The 27,213-nt window shown below is 43.4% G+C and overlaps 1 protein-coding gene across 1 annotated transcript in view; it reads right to left on the reverse strand.

Annotated features, from left to right (window-relative positions):
* Positions 1-27,213, reverse strand: part of tmem150a (transmembrane protein 150A) — a 47,636-nt gene that overhangs the window by 17,487 nt on the left and 2,936 nt on the right. The window contains 5 exon segments of the mRNA NM_001016894.2: positions 22,008-22,135; positions 22,366-22,433; positions 22,763-22,849; positions 24,684-24,731; positions 26,728-26,906. Coding sequence (NP_001016894.1) covers positions 22,008-22,135; positions 22,366-22,433; positions 22,763-22,849; positions 24,684-24,731; positions 26,728-26,792 — 396 coding nt within the window. The 5' untranslated portion in view covers positions 26,793-26,906.

Genomic DNA, 27,213 nt, shown 5'->3' on the forward strand with positions numbered 1-27,213 from the left:
TCTGTTCTTGCCCTAAGTGTTAACTACATTGCCCTTAGTTTTGTTATTTGATTGCTTTTCCCCATAGCCTGTGGCACTGATCTGTATTGTATCACAATATGATTGTGTTGGTGTTTAGCAGCTTCTTAGATTGTATTGGTTTAGTAAATGTTTAGCATGGCTGCACGCCAAGCTGACTAGCAATATGATTATATTTTAAAGTAGGGGATACATTATTATAAATTATATAAAAAAGGGGTTAAAATTGCAAAAAATGTAATAATTCTGTTCTGTTTCTGAAATAATAAAGTAGCTCTTCACTCTCTCCATGCAGTTTTGGGTCAGATTCAGTTACTTTCAAACAGTTAGCTCTAATATACTGTCTAGGCAAAGGGAGCACACTAATGTATTTGACCTAACTGCCAATCAAAATCTGACTTTGTCTCTCCTTAAATGTTATAGTCAGATTGCTGAGAGGGGCTTAGCAAAGAGGAGCTTGATTATTTCAGAAACATTACAGATTTTTTTTAAGAAAGTTTTCTAATTCTATGAGATAAAACTCATATTAAATGGCGACTAGTCTCCCCGTGTGCCAGAGCGCTAAAGTTACAAATTTCCACTGCAAATTATAGTAAGGAAACAGCCATCAATTCTCTCTTAACTTATTAAATTTGTCACCCTTTTTCTGTTAAGAAAGCTTTACCGTATGGGGAGTTTTGGAGAATGAAAAGAAATTGTTCCTATTTCGAGTTAATTTATAAGGTTATTGGAACCAATATAGCAAAATGACTTTTTTTGGTGAAATATTTGCACGTTGTATACCAATAGCATTAGTCACTTTCTCAGAACTTAGACCCATACTGACCTATCTATCCGCTCCCATACAGACCCATACTGACCTATCTATCCACTCACATACAGATCCATACTGACCTATCTATACACTCACATACAGACCCATACTGACCTATCTATCCACTCACATACAGACCCATACTGACCTATCTATCCACTCACATACAGACCCTTACTGACCTATCTATCCACTCACATACAGACCCACACTGACCTATCTATCCGCTCACATACAGACCCATACTGACCTATCTATCCACTCACATACAGACCCATACTGACCTACCTATCCACTCACATACAGACCCATACTGACCTACCTATCCACTCACATACAGACCCATACTGACCTATCTATACACTCACATACAGGCCCATACTGACCTATCTATACACTCACATACAGACCCACACTGACCTATCTATACACTCACATACAGTGCCATACTGACCTATCTATCCACTCACATACAGTGCCATACTGACCTATCTATCCACTCACATACAGACCCATACTGACCTATCTATCCACTCACATACAGACCCATACTGACCTATCTATCCACTCACATACAGACCCATACTGACCTATCTATCCACTCACATACAGACCCATACTGACCTATCTATCCACTCACATACAGACCCATACTGACCTATCTATCCACTCACATACAGACCCACACTGACCTATCTATCCACTCACATACAGTGCCATACTGACCTATCTATACACTCTCATACAGACCCACACTGACCTATCTATCCACTCACATACAGACCCTCACTGACCTATCTATCTACTCACATACAGTGCCATACTGACCTATCTATCCACTCACATACAGTGTGTAGAATCTACTCTATTAATTATAAAATTTTGTGTAAGTATTATGGTCAAAGTACCACTCACCAAGGTGATAGCAAAATATCTTTATTGTGTGGAGTTACAAATTATATGCCAAGTACAAACAGCCAGTCAAACATACCCTTGACAGCTCACAGGAGTAATCTGTACAATTAATGCATATAAAAATAATGTTAAGTATATGTAGTATGTGTGTATGTCTCATATATGTGTGTGTGTGTCTGGATGTGTGTCCATCTCTCAGGAAGAGAGACCTGTCTGTCCCTCCAGGACAGAGAGCGAGATGTGTCTGTCCCTCCTGGGAAGAGAGAGAGCAAGACTTGTGTCCAAGAGTATATGCCTGGTGTCAGTATGTCCCTACCCCCAAGTATCTATAAAAGGCAAGAACATATGTTAAAAGGCGGCTCAGTCCTTTCCCAAATTAACTTACAAGTATGTGTGAATGGCAGGTATACATTTCATGTGCTGTGGAATTATAATTCTGTGAAAATATTTTACACAGTGCCATAATGACCTATCTATCCACTCACATACAGACCCATACTGACCTATCTATCCACTCCCATACAGACCCATACTGACCTATCTATACACTCACATACAGACCCATACTGACCTATCTATCCACTCACATACAGACCCATACTGACCTATCTATCCACTCCCATACAGACCCATACTGACCTATCTATCCACTCCCATACAGACCCATACTGACCTATCTATCCGCTCCCATACAGACCCATACTGACCTATCTATCCGCTCCCATACAGACCCATACTGACCTATCCACTCACATACAGACCCATACTGACCTATCTATCCACTCCCATAAAACCCATACTGACCTATCTATCCACTCCCATACAAACCCATAATGACCTATGTATCCTCTCCCATACAGACCCATACTGACCTATATATAAACTCACATACAGACCCATACTGACCTATCTATCCACTCCCATACAGACCCATACTGATCTATCCATACACTCACATACAGACCCATACTGACCTATCTATCCACTCACATACAGACCCATACTGACCTATCTATCCGCTACCATACAGACCCATACTGACCTATCTATCCGCTACCATACAGACCCATACTGACCTATCTATCCGCTACCATACAGACCCATACTGACCTATCTATCCGCTACCATACAGACCCATACTGACCTATCCATCCGCTACCATACAGACCCATACTGACCTATCTATCCGCTACCATACAGACCCATACTGACCTATCTATCCACTCACATACAGACCCATACTGACCTATCTATCCGCTACCATACAGACCCATACTGACCTATCTATCCACTCACATACAGACCCATACTGACCTATCCATCCGCTACCATACAGACCCATACTGACCTATCTATCCGCTCAAATACAGACCCATACTGACCTATCTATCCACTCACATACAGACCCATACTGACCTATCCATCCGCTACCATACAGACCCATACTGACCTATCCATCCGCTACCATACAGACCCATACTGACCTATCTATCCACTCACATACAGACCCATACTGACCTATCCATCCGCTACCATACAGACCCATACTGACCTATCTATCCGCTCAAATACAGACCCATACTGACCTATCTATCCGCTCCCATACTGACCTATCTATCAACTCCCATACAGACCCATACTGACCTATCCATACATTCACATACAGACCAATACTGACCTATGTATCCGCTACCATACAGACCCATACTGACCTATCTATCCGCTACCATACAGACCCATACTGACCTATCTATCCGCTACCATACAGACCCATACTGACCTATCCATCCGCTACCATACAGACCCATACTGACCTATCTATCCACTCACATACAGACCCATACTTACCTATCTATCCACTCACATACAGACCCATACTGACCTATCTATCCGCTACCATACAGACCCATCTATACACTCACATACAGACCCATACAGACCTATCTATCCGCTCACATACAGACCCATACTTACCTATCTATATACTCACATACAGACCTATACTGACCTATCTATCCGCTCCCATACAGACCTATACTGACCTATCCATCCGCTCCCATACAGACCCATACTGACCTATCTATCCGGTCACATACAGACCCATACTGACCTATCTATCCGGTCACATACAGACCCATACTGACCTATCTATCCGGTCACATACAGACCCATACTGACCTATCTATCCGCTCACATACAGACCCACACTGACCTATCTATCCGCTCACATACAGACCCACACTGACCTATCCATACACTCACATACAGACCCACACTGACCTATCTATCCGCTCAAATACAGACCCATACTGACCTATCTATCCGGTCACATACAGACCCATACTGACCTATCTATCCGCTCACATACAGACCCACACTGACCTATCTATCCGCTCACATACAGACCCACACTGACCTATCCATACACTCACATACAGACCCACACTGACCTATCTATCCGCTCAAATACAGACCCATACTGACCTATCTATACACTCCCATACAGACCCATACTGACCTATCTATCCGCTCAAATACAGACCCATACTGACCTATCTATACACTCCCATACAGACCCATACTGACCTATCCATACATTCACATACAGACCAATACTGACCTATCTATCCGCTCCCATACAGACCTATACTGACCTATCTATCCGCTCCCATACAGACCTATACTGACCTATCTATCCGCTCCCATACAGACCCATACTGACCTATCTATCCGGTCACATACAGACCCATACTGACCTATCTATCCGGTCACATACAGACCCATACTGACCTATCTATCCAGTCACATACAGATCCATACTGACCTATCTATCCGCTCACATACAGACCCATACTGACCTATCTATCCGGTCACATACAGACCCATACTGACCTATCTATCCACTCACAGACAGACCCATACTGACCTATCTATCCGGTCACATACAGACCCATACTGACCTATCTATCCACTCACAGACAGACCCATACTGACCTATCTATCCGCTCCCATACAGACCCATACTGACCTATCTATATACTCACATACAGACCCATACCGACCTACAGTCGCTTGCAAAAGTATTCTGCCCCCTTGAACTTTTCCACATTTTGTCACATTACAGCCACAAACATGAATCAATTTTATTGGAATTCCACGTGAAAGACCAATACAAAGTGGTGTACACGTGAGAAGTGGAACGAAAATCATACATGATTCCAAACATTTTTTACAAATAAATAACTGCAAAGTGGGATGTGCGTAATTATTCAGCCCCCTTTAGTCTGAGTGCAGTCAGTTGCCCATAGACATTGCCTGATGAGTGCTAATGACTAAATAGAGTGCACTTGTGTGTAATCTAATGTCAGTACAAATACAGCTGCTCTGTGACGGCCTCAGAGGTTGTCTAAGAGAATATTGGGAGCAACAACACCATGAAGTCCAAAGAACACACCAGACAGGTCAGGGATAAAGTTATTGAGAAATTTAAAGCAGGCTTAGGCTACAAAAAGATTTCCAAAGCCTTGAACATCCCACGGAGCACTGTTCAAGCGATCATTCAGAAATGGAAGGAGTATGGCACAACTGTAAACCTACCAAGACAAGGCCGTCCACCTAAACTCACAGGCCGAACAAGGAGAGCGCTGATCAGAAATGCAGCCAAGAGGCCCATGGTGACTCTGGGGGAGCTGCAGAGAGAGGCCCATGGTGACTCTGGGGGAGCTGCAGAGATCTACAGCTCAGGTGGGGGAATCTGTCCATAGGACAACTATTAGTCGTGCACTGCACAAAGTTGGCCTTTATGGAAGAGTGGCAAGAAGAAAGCCATTGTTAACAGAAAACCATAAGAAGTCCCGTTTGCAGTTTGCCACAAGCCATGTGGGGGACACAGCAAACATGTGGAAGAAGGTGCTCTGGTCAGATGAGACCAAAATGGAACTTTTTGGCCAAAATGCAAAACGCTATGTGTGGCGGAAAACTAACACTGCACATCACTCTGAACACACCATCCCCACTGTCAAATATGGCGGTGGCAGCATCATGCTCTGGGGGTGCTTCTCTTCAGCAGGGACAGGGAAGCTGGTCAGAGTTGATGGGAAGATGGATGGAGCCAAATACAGGGCAATCTTGGAAGTAAACCTCTTGGAGTCTGCAAAAGACTTGAGACTGGGCTGGACACGACCCTAAACATAAAGCCAGGGCAACAATGGAATGGTTTAAAACAAAACATATCCATGTGTTAGAATGGCCCAGTCAAAGTCCAGATCTAAATCCAATGGAGAATCTGTGGCAAGATCTGAAAACTGCTGTTCACAAACGCTGTCCATCTAATCTGACTGAGCTGGAGCTGTTTTGCAAAGAAGAATGGGCAAGGATTTCAGTCTCTAGATGTGCAAAGCTGGTAGAGACATACCCTAAAAGACTGGCAGCTGGAATTGCAGCAAAAGGTGGTTCTACAAAGTATTGACTCAGGGGGCTGAATAATTACGCACACCCCACTTTGCAGTTATTTATTTGTAAAAAATGTTTGGAATCATGTATGATTTTCGTTCCACTTCTCACGTGTACACCACTTTGTATTGGTCTTTCACGTGGAATTCCAATAAAATTGATTCATGTTTGTGGCTGTAATGTGACAAAATGTGGAAAAGTTCAAGGGGGCCGAATACTTTTGCAAGCCACTGTATATACTCACATACAGACCCAAACTGACCTATCTATCCGCTCCCATACAGACCCATACTGACCTATCTATCCGCTCACATACAGACCCATACTGACCTATCTATCCACTCACATACAGACCCATACTGACCTATCCACTCACATACAGACCCACACTGACCTATCTATATATTTACATACAGACCCATACTGACCTATCTATCCACTCACATACAGACCCATACTGACCTATCTATATATTTACATACAGACCCATAAAGACTGATCTATCCACTCACATACAGACCCATACTGACCTATCTATCCGCTCACATACAGACCCATACTGACCTATCTGTCCGCTCACAGACAGACCCATACAGACCTATCTATACACTCACAGACAGACCCATACAGACCTATCTATACGCTCACAGACAGACCCATACAGACCTATCTATACGCTCACATACAGACCCATACTGACCTATCTGTCCGCTCACAGACAGACCCATACAGACCTATCTATACACTCACAGACAGACCCATACAGACCTATCTATACACTCACAGACAGACCCATACAGACCTATCTATCTGCTCACAGACAGACCCATACTGACCTATCCACTCACATACAGACCCATACTGACCTATCTATATACTCACATACAGACCCATACTGACCTATCTATCCGCTCACATACAGACCCATACTGACCTATCCACTCACATACAGACCCATACTGACCTATCCACTCACATACAGACCCATACTGACCTATCCACTCACATACAGACCCATACTGACCTATCTATGGGCTCACATACAGACCCATACTGACCTATCTATGGGCTCACATACAGACCCATACTGACCTATCTATGGGCTCACATACAGACCCATACTGACCTATCTATGGGCTCACATACAGACCCATACTGACCTATCTATGGGCTCACATACAGACCCATACTGACCTATCTATGGGCTCACATACAGACCCATACTGACCTATCTATGGGCTCACATACAGACCCATACTGACCTATCTATGGGCTCACATACAGACCCATACTGACCTATCTATGGGCTCACATACAGACCCATACTGACCTATCTATGGGCTCACATACAGACCCATACTGACCTATCTATGGGCTCACATACAGACCTATCTATGGGCTCACATACAGACCCATACTGACCTATCTATCCGCTCCCATACAGACCCATACTGACCTATCTATGGGCTCCCATACAGACCTATCTATGGGCTCCCATACAGACCTATCTATGGGCTCACATACAGACCCATACTGACCTATCTATCCGCTCCCATACAGACCCATACTGACCTATCTATGGGCTCACATACAGACCCATACTGACCTATCCGCTCCCATACAGACCCATACTGACCTATCTATCCGCTCCCATACAGACCCATACTGACCTATCTATGGGCTCACATACAGACCCATACTGACCTATCTATGGGCTCACATACAGACCCATACTGACCTATCTATGGGCTCACATACAGACCCATACTGACCTATCTATCCGCTCCCATACAGACCCATACTGACCTATCTATGGGCTCACATACAGACCCATACTGACCTATCCGCTCCCATACAGACCCATACCGACCTATCTATCCGCTCCCATACAGACCCATACCGACCTATCTATCCGCTCCCATACAGACCCATACCGACCTATCTATCCGCTCCCATACAGACCCATACCGACCTATCTATCCGCTCCCATACAGACCCATACCGACCTATCTATCCGCTCCCATACAGACCCATACCGACCTATCTATCCGCTCCCATACAGACCCATACCGACGTATCTATCCGCTCCCATACAGACCCATACTGACCTATCTATCCGCTCCCATACAGACCCATACTGACCTATCTATCCGCTCTCATACAGACCCATACTGACCTATCTATCCACTCACATACAGACCCATACTGACCTATCTATCCGCTCCCATACAGACCCATACTGACCTATCTATCTGCTCCCATACAGACCCATACTGACCTATCTATGGGCTCACATACAGACCCATACTGACCTATCCACTCACATACAGACCCATACTGACCTTTCTATTCGCTCACAGACAGACCCATACTGACCTATCTATCCGCTCACAGACAGACCCATACTGACCTATCTATCCGCTCACATACAGACCCATACTGACCTTTCTATCCACTCCCATACAGACCCATACTGACCTATATATAAACTCACATACAGACCCATACTGACCTATCTATACACTCACATACAGACCCATACTGACCTATCTATACACTCACATACAGACCCATACTGACCTATCTATGCGCTCACATACAGATTCATACTGACCTATCTATCCACTCACATACAGACCCATACTGACCTATCTGCTCACATACAGACCCACACTGACCTATCTATACACTCACATACAGACCCACACTGACCTATCTATCCACTCACATACAGACCCATACTGACCTATCTATCCACTCACATACAGACCCATACTGACCTATCTATCCACTCACTTGTATGTGAGGAATTGAAAAACAAACTAAAATCTTTTAGGTGGAGGGAAGAAAACCAAAAAAATACGTAACTGAAATAATGTGGTTGCATAAGCGTGCACACCCATAAACTAATACTTTGTTGAAGCACCTTTTGATTTTATTACAGCACTCAGTCTTTTTGGATATGAGTTAGCATGGCACATTTTGGCTTTGCAAGATTTGCCCATTCTTCTTTGCAGAAACACTCCAAATCTGTCAGATTGCGAGGGCATCTCCTGTGCAACAGCCCTCTTCATATCAACCCACAGATTTTCAATCGGATTCAGGTCTGGGCTCTGTCTGGGCCATTCCAAAATTTTAATCTTCTTCCGGTGAAGCCATTCCATTGTTGATGTGGATGTATGCTTTGGGTCGTTGTCATGCTGAAAGATGAAGTTCCTCCTCGTGTTCAGCTTTCTAGCAGAAGCCTGAAGGTTTTGTGCCAATATTGACTGGTATTTGGAACTGTTCGTAATTCCCTCTATCTTAACTAAGGCCGCAGTTCCAGCTGAAGATAAACATCCCCAAAGCCTGATGCTGCCACCACCTTGCTTCACTGCGGGTATGGTGTTCTTTTGGTGATGTGCAGTATTGTTTTTGCGCCAAACATATTTTTTGGAATTATGGCCAAAAAGTTCAACCTTGGTTTCATCAGACCATAACACCTTTTCCCACAGGCTTTTGGGAGACTTCAGATGTGTTTTTGCAAAATGTAGCCTGGCTTGGATGTTTTTCTTCGTAAGAAAAAGCTTTCCCCTTGCCACTCTCCCCCATAGCCCAGACATATGAAGAATACGGGAGATTGTTGTCACATGTACCACACAGCCAGTACTTGCCAGATATTCCTGCAGCTCCTTTAATGTTGCTGTAGGCCTCTTGGTAGCTTCCCTGACCAGTTTTCTTCTCGTCTTTTCATCAATTTTGGATGGACGTCCAGTTCTTGGTAATGTCACTATTGTGCAATATTTTTTCCACTTGATGATGACTGTCTTCACTGTGTTCCATGGTACATCTAATGCCTTGGAAACTCTTTTGTACCCTTCTCCTGACTGATATCTTTTAACAATGAGATCCCTCTGATGCTTTGGAAGCTCTCAGTGGACTATGGCTTTTGCTGTGGGATGCAACTAAAAAAATTTCTGGAAAGACCAACTAGAGCAGCTGAACTTTATTTGGGGTTAATCAGAGGCAGTTTAAATGATGGCAGGTGTATGCCGACTCCTATTTTTTTTTTTTTTTTTTAAAAGGTTTTTATTTTGCTTTTGTTAACACAGAAAACAAACATACATACAAAACTAATAAACATCATGTGGTTTTACATCATGTTGCCTTGGTCTTATTTATACAATTCGCCTATATGGCAGTATTGTCACCTGATAAGCTTAGTCTAGAGGGCCTGACGGTATAGTTAGTCCCTGTAGTATAGGGAGCGGGGCAGTTTACGTGGTGGCATCTATCCAGCTTCTCCAGACTTTTTCGTATTTTTGTGGGCATCCCCGTGCAATATATGTGATTTGGAATAGTGGCAGCAAGGTTTTGATTAGATTTAGCCATCTATCTATTGTGGGGGGCGATTGGGCCATCCAGTGTAGGAGTATACATTTCCTGGCATAGAATAATAGGCTGCGATAAAGGGTTCTCATGTGGGCTGCCGGAGTGAGGTCATCAATTACCCCTAGTAGGCAGACCTTAGGTGTCAAGAGGTTTGGGAGGGAGGTTTTTTCCCCTATGTATGTTGTTACTTGTGCCCAGTATGACTGGATCGACTGGCATTTCCAAAGAAGATGTATATAGTTTGCCTCTGGGGCATTGCACTTGGGACACTGGGGTGGATTGCGCCTATTCATACGGTGTAACCTCAGAGGGGTTAGGTGGAGCCTATGGATAATCTTAAATTGTATCAGTCTGTCCCTAGTTGAGACAAGATAATCGTAGGCTCTATCCGTGGCTTCATCCCAATCGTCATCGTCTATCTCTGGGAAATCTCTTTTCCACATTACATGGGCTGTTTTGAATGGGGACTTTACTGTCGAGAGGAGGAGCGCATATAAAGCTGTAGTGAGTTTTTTCTTTGAGGGGTTTTGCAGGGTTAGCTCTATATTGGTTGTGGTCAGTTGTGGTACTGATCCTCCAAATTGTGCCCGAAGGACATGGGAGAGTTGGAAGTAGGAGTACCATGGAAGTATTGCTTGGGATTGTGAGTGCCTGAATTGATCTCTAGGTGCCAAGGTCCCTCCTGGTAGTATATCTCCTAATGTTTGAATTCCCCAGTTGGGCCAAATTCTGTATGGTGCTATTTTCTTGAAGTGGGGAAGGTGTGAGTTTGCCCAGAGTGGGAGTCCAGGGGAGAGGAGGGGAAGTTTTGTGTGGGATAGTTTTAGAGCAGCCAGCCAGGTTTTGTATGGCGTAAGTATGATTGGATGTGTTATTTGGAGGTCTGTTGGCTTACAGTATAGTATGGATGCTAATGACTCTGGTGAGGTTGCTATTGTAGCCTGAAGGGGGGAGTTAGGATTTGTGGGGTCTGGGTTCAGCCACCACTGAATGTAGTATATTTGTGATACGAGGTAGTATAGATAGGTAGTAGATAGTATATAGTGTGGCAGACCCAGCCCTCCTTCGGTGACTGGTGCCCTTAGTTTGTTTCTGGCAAACCTGGGTGTTTTGTTTGCCCATAAGAATGCTGTTTGTGCAGCGTCTAGGGTGGTAAGCGTTTGGGGATTGGGGTTGGGGAATTATGAAATATATATAGAAATTTGGGGAGGAAAATCATTTTTATTAGGTTTATTCTGCCCCAAATGGTGAGAGGTAAGTTGGCCCATATTGCCATTCTTTCTTTCATGGATTTTAGTATTGGGTCAAGGTTGTTTGGGAGGAAGGCTTCTATTCTCCTGTGGACCATCACTCCAAGATACTTAAAGGAGTTTACCCAAGTGAAGGGTGTGGGGGGGAATTTGTTGGGGTCAATGCCCTCCTCTATCGGGAATACACTGGACTTTTCCCAGTTTATTTTTAGACCAGAAAAGGTTCCGAACTGGTTTACCACCTGTAGTACGTTTTGAAGGGAGCTCCCTGGGCTGTCTAAGTATAGTAGTACATAGTCTGCGTAGAGAGATATGCGCTCCTCCACTTCACCTAGTTTTAGTCCTGTTATGTTCTGGGATTGTCTTATTTTGATGGCCAGGGGTTCTATGGCCAGGGCGAACAGTAGCGGCGAAAGGGGGCAGCCTTGTCGCGTGCCTCTGGTTAAGCTGAATTCTGGTGATGTATACCCGTTGACTCTGACTTTCGCTACTGGTGATTGATACAGTAGTTTCACCCATTGTATGAACTGTTCGCCCAGGCCATACCCCCCCAGGACCTCCCAGAGGTATGACCACTCCACTGAATCAAAGGCTTTCGCCGCGTCTAGTGAGACCACAATACATGAGCCCTTGTTACGGTGGTCTGCATGTATATTTGTAAATAACCTTCTAATATTTATATTTGTGGCTTTGTTCGGCATAAATCCAGTCTGGTCTGGATGGATTAGTTCCTCATTTACTAGTTTAAGCCTATTAGATAGAATTTTAGCAAAAATTTTTGCATCCGTATTGAGGAGAGATATAGGCCTATATGACCCGCAGTTGAGGGGGTCTTTACCCTCTTTTGGGATGACAACTATTAGTGCATTACTGAAGGAGGGGGGGAGTTGGTTCTGGTCCAACGCATTTGTTATGGTTTTGTGGAGCCAGGGGGTTAGTATCTCCGAGGAGGTTTTGTAGCAGTCTGAGGGTAACCCGTCTGGTCCTGGAGTTTTCTGGGGTTGGAGGGAAGCTACAGCTTCTCTGACTTCTTCCAGGGTTATAGGACTATTTAACTGTACCATACTGTGTGGGGCTAATTTTGGCAATGGTATGTCTCCTATGTATTTGGAGAGTTGGTCTGGTGTGTAGGTAGTTTTGGTGGCATATAATTGCTGATAGAACTGGGCAAATGTGTGTGCTATTTGGGAGGGATCGGTGGTAGGTACTCCTGTGGTGGAGTTAATTCTAGGGATAGTGTTAGGGGGTGTTTGTGCCCTGGATAGGTAGGCTAGCAGTTTCCCATTTTGTTTCCCTTTGTCGAATGTTTTTTGGGTGGCGTATAGTAGTTTTTTTTGGGTCATTTTGGTTCTAGTTTCTTCCAGGGCGGTTTGGGCCGCCTTGCAATTGTGAAGGGTGTCTGTCCCAGGGCTGGAGATGTATATTTCTTCTGTTTCTCTAAGTTTGAGTTGCCTTTCTTCTAGCTCTTGGGCTGTTGCTCTTCTAGCTCCACTAATGGCTGATATTAAGGTACCCCTCATTGTTGCCTTGCATGCTTCCCATACCACAGTTGGTGTTGCTGTGTCTGGGTTAGTTGCCCAGAACTCTGTTAAAGAGGTATCGTTTTGTTCTTTTACTGAGGCGTGAGTCAGCCACATGGGGCTGAGGCGCCATAGTTTGGTAGTAGGGTTTTGGGCATAGTTAAGTTGAACCAGAAGGGGCGAGTGATCTGACATCATTCTTGCTAAGTACTCTATTTTTGCTACCCGTGGGAGTAGGTCTGCGGTTGCGAGTGCTAGATCTATGCGTGATAGGGTGTTGTGGGTTGTAGAGAAGCATGAGTACACTTGTTGGTCGGCGTGTTTCCATCGCCAAATGTCTGTGAGGTTCATGGCTTGGACCCATTGGGGGAATTTGGGGTTTGTCTGGGAGCCTGGGTGGAGTTTGTCTAGGGAGGAGTCTAGCAGGGCATTGAAGTTGCCCATAAGAAGTATTGGGGCCGGGGGGAACAGGGCTATTTTGGTCATAATGGTGTCTAGGAGACTGTGGTCAAATGGAGGGGGAATATAAAGGTTTACTAGGGTAAGTGGTTGGTTGTGAATGGTACAGTTAATTAGTACATAGCGACCATAGTGGTCTGTGGTAAGGTCGTTTAAGGCAAAGTGTATACCCTTGCGGACCAGAACCGATGTGCCTCTGGCATGGGTGGAGAAGGTGGAGTGGTAGGTATGGGCTATCCACGGTCTCCTCAATGCCATTAGCCTTTGACCTATTAGATGGGTTTCCTGGAGTAATAGCATGTCAGGGGCATATTTCTTGACATGGTCAAACATTATTGCTCTTTTAAACTTAGAGTTCAGGCCCCTGACGTTCCAGGAGATCAATCTAAGTGGGGTCCCCATATTTAGTGTGAGGCTTCCGTGTGAGGCTAGTTGGATACCTGTCTATATAAAAGGCATTGTTATCTATTGTCTGACATTTCTGTAACCAGCATGAACAACAACTATATACATACCATAACTTTCCCGTAACACCCTTCCCGCCCGGCCTGACCGGGAACTTGGCAGGTATTATTCCCATAACTTTTTACTAGTAGTATGCAATGATGGTGAGCTCTTGTGGCACCTTCTTAGTCTTTGTGAGTCGTAGCTCTTTGGGTCGTATGTGCGGCTGCCAGTGCGCATTGGGGGGTGTATGAGTATAGGGGGTTGTCCGTTCCCCTATTGATTTGGTTAGGGGGTCCCTCTTACGATCTGTCGGTAGCTCTTCTTAGCAGTCCATCGTGTCCCGGGATCTAATAGTCTATGTAGGTAGTTTGGTGGTGATGGTTTGTTGTAATCCTGTTTTGTGGCTTGCGGGGTGGGTCAGGTGTGTGGGCTTAGTTCCCTTGTGGGTAACTACCTTTGGTTGTGTCTTCCGCAGTTATTTGGTTCTTTGGTGCATTATATTGTCCCGAGTTTCTCGATTTAGTCGCGTTAGTAGGGGTTGGTGTCAGTAGTTATATGGTTGTCCGCGCCCATCTTGTGGTGAGGGCAGTATTCTTTAGCCGTTGGGGTCGGGTTGTTGTTTAGGTATACCCCCTCTTTCGCGCTGGCTGTTATGTTATGTTTTTCCCAAATGCATCAGTGCAGTTTGCGTGAGCTGTATTCAATTAGCGTTGGCGGCTTGGGCTAGCCCTTTGGGGAGGGCCCCCTCGCGAGTTGAGCCATTCGTTGGCCTCTTGTGGGGTTGTAAAGAATAGCGTTTTCCCCTCTGCCTGCACCCTTAGCTTTGCTGGATAGAGCATTCCATATTTATAATTGGCTTCTCTCAGCCGGCGTTTGGTTGCGGCAAATGTACCTCTTTGACGCTGCAGTTCTGCGGAGAAGTCCGGGTACGCCGATACTCGCTTACCCTCTATCATCACTTCAGGGCCTGTACGCGCCGCTTGCAGAATAGCATCGCGGTCCTTGAAATTGAGCAGGCGGATCAGGAAGGGCCTGGGTGGGCTACCTGGTGGGGGGCTCCTGCCCGGTACCCGGTGCGCTCGTTCCACAGCAAAGAATTGTGAGAGGGTTGCTTGGGGGTAGGAGTTTCTTAGCCAGTTTTCAGCAAAAGTCACTGGGTCGGCTCCCTCAGCCCACTCCTGTAGGCCGACTATGCGGACGTTGTTGCGTCTCTACCTATTTTCGTAATCATCAAGCTTGTCCGCATATGTTTTAAGTTTGGTCTCGAGCTGTGTCAGGGCCACGGGAAGTGGGTTGCAGGTATCCTCCAGTGATGTTATTCTATTTTCGGTTTCTCTCACTCGTTCGCGAATGTTCTGGAGGTCGGCTCGCAGGAGAGAAAGGTCTGTTTTCACCTCCAGTTTCGTGGAGAGGGATGTCCGACAGTCTGTTATTGCCTCTAGCAGTAGTTGGGTTGCTGCTTCTGGCTGCTGTTGTGGTGGGGGAGCGGTGTTCCCTTCGCTGGCTTGGCTGCTTGGGGGATCGCCGCCATTTTGTGGAGCGTGTCTGGCAAACTGTTCCAGCCTCGCGGCTGTTTCAGATCTGTTTCTTTGTGCTTTGCTTCCTCCCATCCTGTGGGGGATGGTTGTTGTACTTAGAGCAAGCCAATTTTAGTGATAGGTTCGGTCTTTTGCCGCTATTATCAGGATGTGGTGCTCGGAGCTCAGAGAAGTGCTTCTGCTCAGGTCGCCATGTTGGCCACGCCCCATGCTGACTCCTATTTAACATGATTTTGATGTGATAGCTTAATTCTACATCCCCAGTTAGAAGAGGGTGTGCACACTTATGCAACCACATTTTAGTTTTTTTGGTTTTCTTCCCTCCACCTAAAAGATTTCAGTTTGTTTTTCAATTGAGTGGTACAGTTTATAGGTCACATTAAAGGTGGAAAAAGTTCTGAAATGATTTATCTTTGTCTTATTTTTGTACGGCACAGGAACCTGATATTTTACCAGGGGTGTGTAGACTTTTGATATCCACTGTATGCCACACACTATTTGGGCCTGTAACCACAGTCCCTTTGTCAGCCTGGGTTTTTCCACCAATTAGATTTGCTTAAAACAGACCTATATGGAAGATGACCTTTCTGTACTCAAGTGCTTTCTGGATAACGGGTTTCCTTATCTCTAAAGATAGATATAGAACATAAAGTTACACATTTCCAATGCAAATTATAGAAAGGAAACAGCCACCAGTTCTCTCTTAACTTATTCAATTTTTCACCCTTTTTCTATTAAGAAAGCTTTACCGTATGGGGAGTTTTTGAGAATGAAAAGGCAAAACCGGTCTGTAGTTGGGAATCTGATCAGCTATTATCCTGGCTTCTGCTTTAAACCCAGTGGGTGAGCTGTAGCCTATAGGATAAACCCATGTAAATGGGATTTTTTTTTTATGAGTTTGGAATTCATTCCCAGAATTCCTTTTGTTTGCTTTTATCTTTATGAGGCAGTCTCCTCAACCTTATTTGTTTGTGAAACCACATGGTGACTCTACCTAAGCTGATCAGAAAACCCTGCACTACACTGATGAGCCTCAAGAAAGGCGAAACCGGTCTGTAGTTGGGAATCAACCCAGTGGGTGAGCTGTAGCCTATAGGATAATCCCATGTAAATGTGTTTGGAATTCATTCCCAGAATTCCTTTTGTTTGCTTGTAACTGTATAAGGCAGTCTCCTCAACCTTATTTATTTGTTTGAGAATGAAAAGAAATTGTTCCTCTTTACAGATATTTAAATCACAAGCTCAAGATCTTAAATTGAGAGATCGGGGATAATTACAGACCAGTAAGTTTGACATTTGTGGTGGGCAAGTTATTTGAAGGAATGTTAAGGGATCACATACCAAATTATGTTCTGGAAAATAGCATTATGGGCAGTAATCAGCATGGCTTTATGAAGGACAGGTCATGTCAGACCAATTTGAATGCTTTTTATAATGAGGTAAGAGGCTGGACAGTGGGGGTGCAGTAGATATAATCTATTTGGATTTTGCCAAAGCATTTGATACCGTTCCCCACAAACGACTGCTTTCTAAACTAAGGTCTATTGGTCTTAGTGAAGTTGTTTGCACATGGATAGGAAACTGGCTACAGGATCGGGTACAGAGGGTGGTTGTTAATGGCACATTCTCTACTTGGAATAAGGTTCTCAGTAGGGTCCCTCAGGGCTCTGTACTGGGTCCACTTTCGTTTAACTTGTTCATTAATGACTTAGAGGAGGGTATTATGAGTAATGTATCAGTGTTTGCAGATCCTTGCAGCAGAATCTTGACAAACTGGCAATCTGGGTGGCTAAGTGGCAGATGAGAGTTAATGTGGATAAATGTAACGTCATGCACCTGGGATGTAAAAATATGCAGCCACTTATACCCTTAATTTGACTGCGCTGGGCAAATCCATAATGGAGAAGGACCTTGGGGTTCGTGTAGATAATAAACTTGGCTGTAGCAAGCAATGCCAGGCAGCAGCTGCAAGGGCAAACAAGGCTTTGGGCTATATTAAAAAGGGGCAAAGATTCACAGGAGGAGGGGGTTATTCTTCCACTTTACAGAGCGCTGGTAAGGCTCCATCTAGAATATGCCACGCAGTTGTGGTCTCTAGAGCTCAAACGGGACATTATTGAGTTAGAGAGGGTCCAGAGAAGGGCAACTAAGCTGGTAAAGGGTATGGAAAGTCTCAGTTATGGGGAAATTATAGCAAACTTGGGGTTGCTTACACTGGAGAGGAGGTACTTAAGGGGTGATATGATAACTATGTATAAATATATAAGGGGATCATATAATAATCTCTCAAGCTTTATTTACCAGTAGTTGCTTCCAGCAGACATGAGGGCACCCATTCTAATTAGAAGAAGGGAGGTTCCATCTAAATATTCAGAAATGTTTTTTTACTGTGAGGGCTGTGAAGCTGTGGAATTCTCTCCCTGAACCAGTTGTACTGGCATATACATTAGATAGCTTTAAGAAGGGGCTGGATGGCTTTTTAGTTAGAAAGGAAATACAGGGTTATGGATAGTTTATAATACAAGTTGATCCAGGGACTTGTCCGATTGCCATCTTGAAGTCAGGAAGGAGATTTTCCCCCTCTGAGGCAAATTGGAGAGGCTTTAGAAGGTTTTTTTTCCCCCTTCCTCTGGTTCAACTAGCAGTTAGGCAGGTTATATATAGGCATTAAGTTGAACTTGATGGACGTGTTTCTCTTTTCAATCTAAATTATTAGGTTACAAATTACCAGCACAGCCTAGAATTTTTCAGGCCCAAATCTCATTTCACACCTACTTTATGTTTCCCCCACCCTTTGGCAATCAAAAATATATATAGAAAAATTATAGGAAGGAGCACAGAAGCGACAGATTGCTGCTGTGTGTGCAACACTAATAAAGTAAGCACCGCTCTGTACGGGCCTTCTTCCTACATTACTTTGCCAATACACCATTACCTGCTCTTTTAGCTTTAACCTTTCAGCATTGACAATGTATGTTCTGGTTGCTTTTAACTGACCCGGCTCATATCACCATTATTTATTCATGGGCACCCCCATGATTCCATACCTACCACTGACGTGCATCTTGCCCTACAGCTCCGGGGCTTCATCCATGCGGCAAACATTTCTTCCACCTCATTATTTCTAGTGAATTTGTACAGTTAGTCCACTTAGTGAACAGCCCCTTAGATCAAATTATAAATATTTCAAATCAGAGATGGTGGTTTGCACTATTCCATCCTAATAAATAATGCCATTCTGGTGAACTTTCGATGAAAGACTGGCCAAACTGGGATATTTTACACTGGAAAAGTGATGCCCTAGGGAAGATATGATAACTACGTTTAAAGGACAAGGACAAAGTCAAAATCAATTAAGCACACTATTCAATAGTACTACTATCGCTATGTAGAAACTTTATATTTCTGGCTTGCCTAGTGAAAGATTTACTGAGATACACTTACTACATACTACAGACTCTTTTCAGTTAACAGTGCCGCCATCTTTAATAATAGGGATGCCCACTTCCTTTCCCTCACTACTCCCTACTGCACATGCGTCCCCAGCCAGGCTTCCCCCACTCCCCCAGCACCTGCAGGCTGCGTCTGTCCCATACAATAACAGCACCCCCCCCCCCCCACAACGTCTACCCGCACCAGCTTGCTGTGTCTTTGTCCCCCCCCCCCCGCTCCTGCACAGGCTCTAGTACCAACAGAGAACTGTCTCAGAGTCTCCCCGTCTCTTCCACACGCTCCCCTTCAGCACAAGCCGGCTGCGTCCTCTCGCATGCAGACAGTGCGTTGCTATGGAAGGGGAGCGCGCCAGCTTGTGCTGAATAGGGTCATTTGAGCATGAGCCGCCTACAGTCCTGGTCGTAGCAGGAGCGATGCATTATGGGAATCCTCTTTACCCAGCTCAGCGTTTTTTTTTCCTGTTTGGCTTCTGATCATCTGAACGCAATTTGAGGAGACTTAAGGGCACTATTGAGACAACTGACGGTATGCCTGCAGCTTGGGATTAACTCTTTATTAGCCTTCCCTTCTCCTTCAAAAACATATGAAAGAACCATACAATCAACTGTCAAACTCCCCCTATGAAGCAAACTGGAGAGGCTGTAGCTGGAGGGATTTTCACCTTCTTCTGGAACAACTAGCAGTTTCATTAAAAGGTTGAACATATGAACATGTGTTATATTTTAACCTAAACTACTGTAACTATTTATATAACTTGGAAAGGAAGCACTTTCTGCAAGTGCCTCAGTGTATATTTGATTTTTTTCTTTGCACGCTGAATAGAAACCCCCCAGAGGGTAAGTATGGCTTTCCCAGAATGCTCTACGAGACCCAGAAAATGAGAAGAACAGACTGAAAGATCCGGTGCAGGTGCTAGAGTGAGGTGTGGAAGAAGGGGGTGGGGCAGTCAGTCAGCACTTAGCAGGAAGCAGGAAGTGAGGTTTGCTCTTGCAGCCAGAAATATTTCATTGTTCATTCTGTTTTGAGTCAGTTAGCAATAAGTGGTTGAAGCACTGTCAAAAACTGTTTGTGGAGGTGTACAGTCTGTTCTGATGTCGTAAGAATAAACTTTTAATTTGTTAGTCACTCAATGGCTACTAAAGTAAAAACAGTGCTATCTTGCATAAAAAAGGAGACATATAGAGGACATTATAGGCCAATATCAGGGGGAACTTTTTCCCCACAGAAAAGAACAAAGGACCAGAGGCTGCCCCTTTAGGCTGCCCCTTTAGGCTGCAGGAATGGTGCTTGCAGATGGAGCAGCATAGGTGGTTCCTCACAGTGAGGTCAGTAAGGGTTGGGGAAGGCCCTGCCAGGCAATGGCAGAATCTGTTACTGCCTTTAATAGTGGCTTGGATGTTCTCTTGTACAAGCATAATATCCAAGGCTACAGTGATCTCAACATCTAGTTAGTTTAGTAATACTCTCTTATATAATATGCTAGAAACCTGAATAACCTGTAAATTATATCCTTATAAACGATGCTTAGTGATTTCAATCTGTGCTCAGTGATATAATTTAAAAAAATGATGAAACCAGCAGCCTCCGGTTGTTTTGAACAACTGGAGTGCTGCTGGTTTCATCATTTTTGTACTTCTTTGCCCGGTCAGTGGGTACAGCATGCACCTGGGGCTACAAGAAGCTATTCTCACTGTGTAAGCACAAGTTAACCGATTCCAGTGATATAATTTAGTCACAACTGATTGAAACTTGTTTATTATAAAAAATAATGTAGACCCCTGTTGTAAAATATGAGCATATTAGAAGTCGCCTCTTAGTTCCATGACCTGTATGAAAGCACTCTGCCTTCAACCCTCATACCATTCTTTGTTCATGGACTCCTTGGTGACTTACAAAATCCTTATAATTTACATTATTGCCTATATATGAGAGTTTATTAATAGTAGGGATGCACCCAATTCACTTTTTCGGATCGGCCTAACCCCCAAATCCTTCCGTGTTTACGTGACAAAAAGTCACGATTTTTAGGATTCGGTTCAGCCACGAGCGTGGATTCGGCCAAATTCTGGCGAAAAAAGGCAGAATCCCAAACTGAATCCTGGATTTGGTGCATCCCTAATTAATAGGTCTGTATATGTATGTGTATATAGATATATGCTCTAGAGGGCATTTGAGGTTTGAACCTGATGGACTAATGTCTTCTTTCAACCCAAACTAACACATATTTATTCAGTTAGTGGTGATGCAGTAGCTCCATCTAGTGGCCAGAGGGAAACAAGTGGCACCTCTGTTTGCTTGTTAGATGATAAAGGGACATTTAACTTGTGTGTAACAAGATCAGTTAGTGCAGTGTTGCAGCATCATGATTATAGCTCTGTCAGGTACCTATATTAATGGGGTTAATTATTAATTAATTGGTAACTTACATCAAACAATTCTAACCATAAAAATGCAAGTCAAATCTGTTTGAAATCTCAACAGATCAGAAACTCACTGGGGCTCATTTATTAACACTGGGCAAATTTGCCCATTGGCAGTAACCCATAGCAACCAATCAGTGATTGCCTTCTTTCAGCCAGCTGCATGTAGAAGAATGAATGCAACAATTTGATTGGTTGCCATAGGTTACTGCTCATGGGCAAATTTGCCCAGTGTTGATAAATGACCCCCACTGTGTTGGGGAATTTGGTTTGTACACAATCTGAATACAGGAGTCCTGTACCTAAAGATAATACTACCAAGGAAGTGTTCAATAAAGGCATGCTCTTACCTGAAAGTTTCCCACCATGACCAGTCCTGCAGCATTGGTGCAGCCCGCAATCAAAGCCGTGGTGTTCAGCCAAGATCTCTGACTGACCTCAATGACCTGACTGTATCTCAGCAAACAGATGATCACCACTAAGAGGAGAAGCAGAAGAATAACAAAAGAAGGAAAAGGTAGAACATACAAGCAGGAGAGAGAGAGAGAGAGGAGTGCACTGTTAAGAAAAATGGTAAGCAATAAAAAGAAGAGGTACTGGATTATCAGATGGTTTGGTGGGTGCAGGGGAGCAGCTGGTTAAACATATAAGAACAGCCTGCATATAAGGGCCAATAAAGAGCAGAAGAAATTAATAAATGTAACTCACCCATGAACGCTCCAACATTTCCAATCAGACTGAAAAGGCAGCTCTCTGGAGGGTATGTACCACACTTACTAAGAAGACAGAACAGCAGGAAATATATATAACTAATGTGCATCCAAAGGGGCTGTTACAATGCTAATCTTGCAAGAAATAAAAAATGATATAATGGGTTAAGGTAAATGTTTTTTGTCCCCCAGGGAAAGTTTGGGAATGGCTGCTACAGAGGCTGCAGTGCTAGAAGCAAAAGCTCACTGTCTGAGTAAGTGAGATCCAGTCACTACAAAAGCAAGAAGACAGACAAATATGGGACAAGGTACTGTAGAAGCAGTTGGGCCAGTTGCTAGGTGAGATGAATGTGTCCATGTCTGTGCTCAGTCTTACACCTGTCTAAGGGACGTACCTGATAAGTGGGACATCCTCCAGGGTGCAGCAAGATTTTGGGGTCCCAGCTTTGGTGTTGTCATCGGTACACGTCAGGTTGTAGGTCCTATAAGTACAAAAACTTACAACTACTGTGTGTCCAGCCCAAATCTGGCCTAAGCACTAAACATTATTCCTATTAAAGGAATACTGTCAAAGGAAAGCTTTCTTTTCCCAGAACACATACTGCTGCGCTGCAAGTTGGAAAGATATCACACCTCCCTTTCCCCCACAGCATCCAATCAGCAGAAAAATGGGAAGGTAACAAGATATAGAACAAAGCAGACGACTGCACTCAAGCAAAATTTCAGCTGGGGAGCTTACCCCATTTATTATACCAGTGTACCACAAAAGGGAGGGAATGCCCCCCCGAAACATTGATTTTTTGTGGTACATTGGCATAATAAATGGGGTAAGCTCCCCAGCTGAAATTTTGCTTGAGTGCAGTCTCTATTTCTGCTTTGTTCTATACATTGTTGGGGTGCTGCCATACGTCTAGGAAACTTTGCCCCACAGAAAATTACAGAAAGAAAGGTGAGTGCAGTTGTGAATTTTTTTTGTTTGCTACAAGGTAACAAGATAAACAGCTTCCTGACACCTCTGTCAAAGAATTCACAAAAAACTGATAGTGCCCCCATAGACTAACAGAACTGCTGTTACTGTCCTGAATTTTAGGTAAACAGGCAAAACTGCCCATACTGCCTCCCAATAATTTAGGGTGACTTCAGGTATTTCTCTGCCAGCTAAAATACAGTCCCATAATTGCCCCATGTAACACTTAGTTAGTACAGTAAAGGATATATAGATACATACACAGTATGCACTTGTAAATAATGGTACACTAACTCCATATCTTACATACATTATACAGTGAGGGGCAGAAGGAGAGGCACCCAAAATGCAGTGAGCGTCAATGGGCAGTGGCACCCAAAATACATTAAATACAGTGAGAACTTTAGCCCAAATTCATTAAATACAATGATTTCTGACACAACAGACACAGGCTGGAAAGGACTTCAGCACTACAGAGTTTAGTAGAGCTATTTCAGAACTTACTACCACTAGCCCCACCTAGTGGTAGACATGAGAACAACACCCAAGCAGGAGAAACCCTGTTTTGCTATTATGCAACTTGGGTCCTATTTACAGTACAGGTATGGGATCCATATCCATAATGCTTGGGACCTGGGGTTTTCCAGATAAGGGGTCTTTCTGTAATTTGGATCTCCTACCTTAAGTCTGGTAATAAAATTATTTAAACAGTAATTAAACCCAATAGGATTGTTCTGGCTCGAATAAGGATTAATTATATTTTAGTTGGGATCAAGTACAAGGTACTGTTTTACTATTAGAGAGAAAAAGTAAATAGTTTTTAAAAATGTAAATTATTTGATTAAAATAGAGTCTATGGGAGCTGGCCTTTCCATAATTTGGAACTTTCTGGATAATGGGTTACTGGATAAGGGGTCCGATACCTGTACATGGAAGTAGGAGAAACAATAGGTTAGCTGGAAGTAGTTCTAATGTGTAGCGCTGGCTCCTTCTGAAAGCTCAGACTCGGGCACAATGCACTGAGATGGCACCTACACACCAATATTACAGCTAAAAAAATAATATATTTGTTGATTAAAGAATAAAACTTTAAATGGCAGAGTGAATTATTTGCTATGTAAACAGTGTAATTTAGAAATAAAAAGTATACCATAAAGATCAAGACAATCTTTTTAATAACCAACAGTGCCTCCCAGTGCGTCAGGGCAAACCTGGGCATATATGGCGCCCATGCTATAAAAATCAAGCATTCACCAATAATAAAATTAAAATAAAAATTTCTCCCGCCTTACAAAAATGCCGCCACTGGCTATATTTTGGAAGAGCTCATCCCAGACAGAGAGACTTACCAGTTTTCCACAGGACACACGTGATGGTTCATTACAGCCATGGCGTAGCTGTGGGAAACAGAAGGTCAGTGCACATCATGAACTTCTCTGTGCTCCACCCGTCATGCATGGATTCTAAGGCACACAGACTCCACCCAAACACTATTTTTTGCAATCCCACAGATACAGAAATTACCACAAACTTGGAGAAATCTATATATTTTTAGCAGAATTTATGCAATAAATTATGTTACACTATTTGCCGTTTTTCTCTTTTTCTGCCTAAATTGAGGACTCGGTTACATCCCATTTTCGAACATCTGCTGTTGGGCTTGAATTTATCGCCATCTGGTGAGCCTTTTGCATTACTGCACACGGTGGTTTTATTGACTGATATTTACATTATACACCTTTGGTGATTGGATTTATTTTGGAATCACACGTTAAAATGTTATTGCACTATTAGTTGTTTTTGTTTTACATATATGCGCTCCTACTACACACTTTTGAAAGCTTTTGGGACCCAGTCAAAGGGGTTATTTTGAAGAGGAGCTGCAGGACCACAAGCACACGACTTCATTCTTTTGGAACATTATTAAGAGCGCTGAGGACTTGGGTATTATATATATACCACAGTGCACGCTGGGTGTTATAGTTTAACAAGAATGCTACTTGGACTATAACTATATAAGTTCTGTTATTTATTTATTATATATATTTTTGGGGGGGTAGTGTTACCTGGTAATCACCAGGATTGAACACTTTTAAATGATATAAATGTATGCTCTGCCCCTTTCTTGCTCATATCCCAAAGTGGTTTTAGGGAATTTACTCAGCACAGCTACCGAACACCAGTCTTTCATATTTAAAGGGGTTGTTTATCTTCAAATTAACTTTTAGTATGATGCAGAGAATACTATTCTGAGACAATATGTGATTAGTCTTCATTTTTTATTATTTGTGTTTTGTGTTATTTGTATTTAATTATATAGTTTTTTGTTCAGCAGCTCTCCAGCTTGGAATTTTAGCAGCTGGTTGCTAGGGTCCAGTTTAACCTAGCAACCAGGCAGTGGTTTGAAAGAGAGACTGGAATATAAACAGAGGAGAGCCAAAATAGAAAGATAGGTAATAAAAAGTAACAATCACAATAAAATTGTAGCCTCATTGAGCAATAGTTTGTGACCCCCATTTAAAACTATAAAAAATTAAAAATGAAGACCAATTGAAAAGGTCATTCTACAACATACTACAACATTCTACAACATACTAAAAGTTAACTTGAAGATGAAGATGAGTGTTGATCACTCTACGCTAAGGTGTGGTAAAATAATCAAAATATGCTACACTATATTATCCCAATCTGTTGCTTCCATCCCATAGGCTCTGCTGCTGGATTTCTTTGGTCTACGTTGTTTTAAAAAAAAGATTTCCTGGGAGTCCTAAAATCCAGCGTGGATTGGTTGAATATATGCACATGGTCTATATGAAGCTATTTTTTGCATTGTGATATATATATAATTCTGAGCAGCTTTCTAATACACGTTCATTACACATTTACAAAGAATGTGACAGCTATTTGTCTGGCAGTTTATATTCTCTGAACTGCTGGCTCTGACTCAGGAAACAATGCAGCAGAAGCAAGCCGATTAATGGATCTAGGACTGACTTCTGCTACTGTGTTTCAGAAGTCAGACCCAGAGAACACAAGGGCACAGACAGCTGCCATTTTAAATAGAAAAAACATTTACAAATACATTTAAAAACACTGAAAAAAAAATAAATAAATGTCTTTTGGAAAGCTTTCAGCCATCATATAAATGATCAGATCAAGCTGGGAAGTACAGTGTTTGCTTTTCCAACAACTGTTTAAATTTATATGTACATGCTATTTAGCTATAGGGATTATTCAGACCAACTGAAAAGCTGGCCCTGTTAGATCTAATACATAGGCAAATGTCAGGTGACAATGTGTGGGGGAAACTAAGGTCTATACAGCTCCCCAGGGCATCTTCTCACTGAACTTACCCTCCCTCATCCCAATAGGAAAGAGAAAATGAATTCTTACACAATCCATATTCCTGGGATGGAAAACACAGTCAAGCTGATGGGAAGAACAATCCAGCCAGTCATTAGTGAGGAGGGTCCAGGGGTTGAGGGGAGGGGATGAGCAGTTAGTGCAGGGGGCTCCACGGCAAACCATCAGCAGACACTGAGCATCTGGACAAGGGATAAGTGGCCGAGCACCTAAGAAGGAGAAAGCAATATCTCACACACATATACCATCAGCAGAACATAGTGTTACTTGTGTCAAATAAAATGAATGGAGGTGAGACTGACACAGGGCTGGTTGTAGATTATAGGGGGGCAATGGATCTGCAGGCGGTCCGGGGCCCCCACATCTCAAAGGAGGACTGCGTAAATAAAGAGTCTCCAATGGTGCTCTGGCTATTGCAGTAAGGGGCAGCAGGCTGAACATGCCTAATGTATATGCTAGATTATCTTGCGATTGTACAATCCTTTATGACCCCCTTCCATGAAAGTCCCCTTCAGA

Source organism: Xenopus tropicalis, chromosome 3 (genome assembly GCF_000004195.4).
Source record: "Xenopus tropicalis strain Nigerian chromosome 3, UCB_Xtro_10.0, whole genome shotgun sequence".
Taxonomy (NCBI): domain Eukaryota; kingdom Metazoa; phylum Chordata; class Amphibia; order Anura; family Pipidae; genus Xenopus; species Xenopus tropicalis.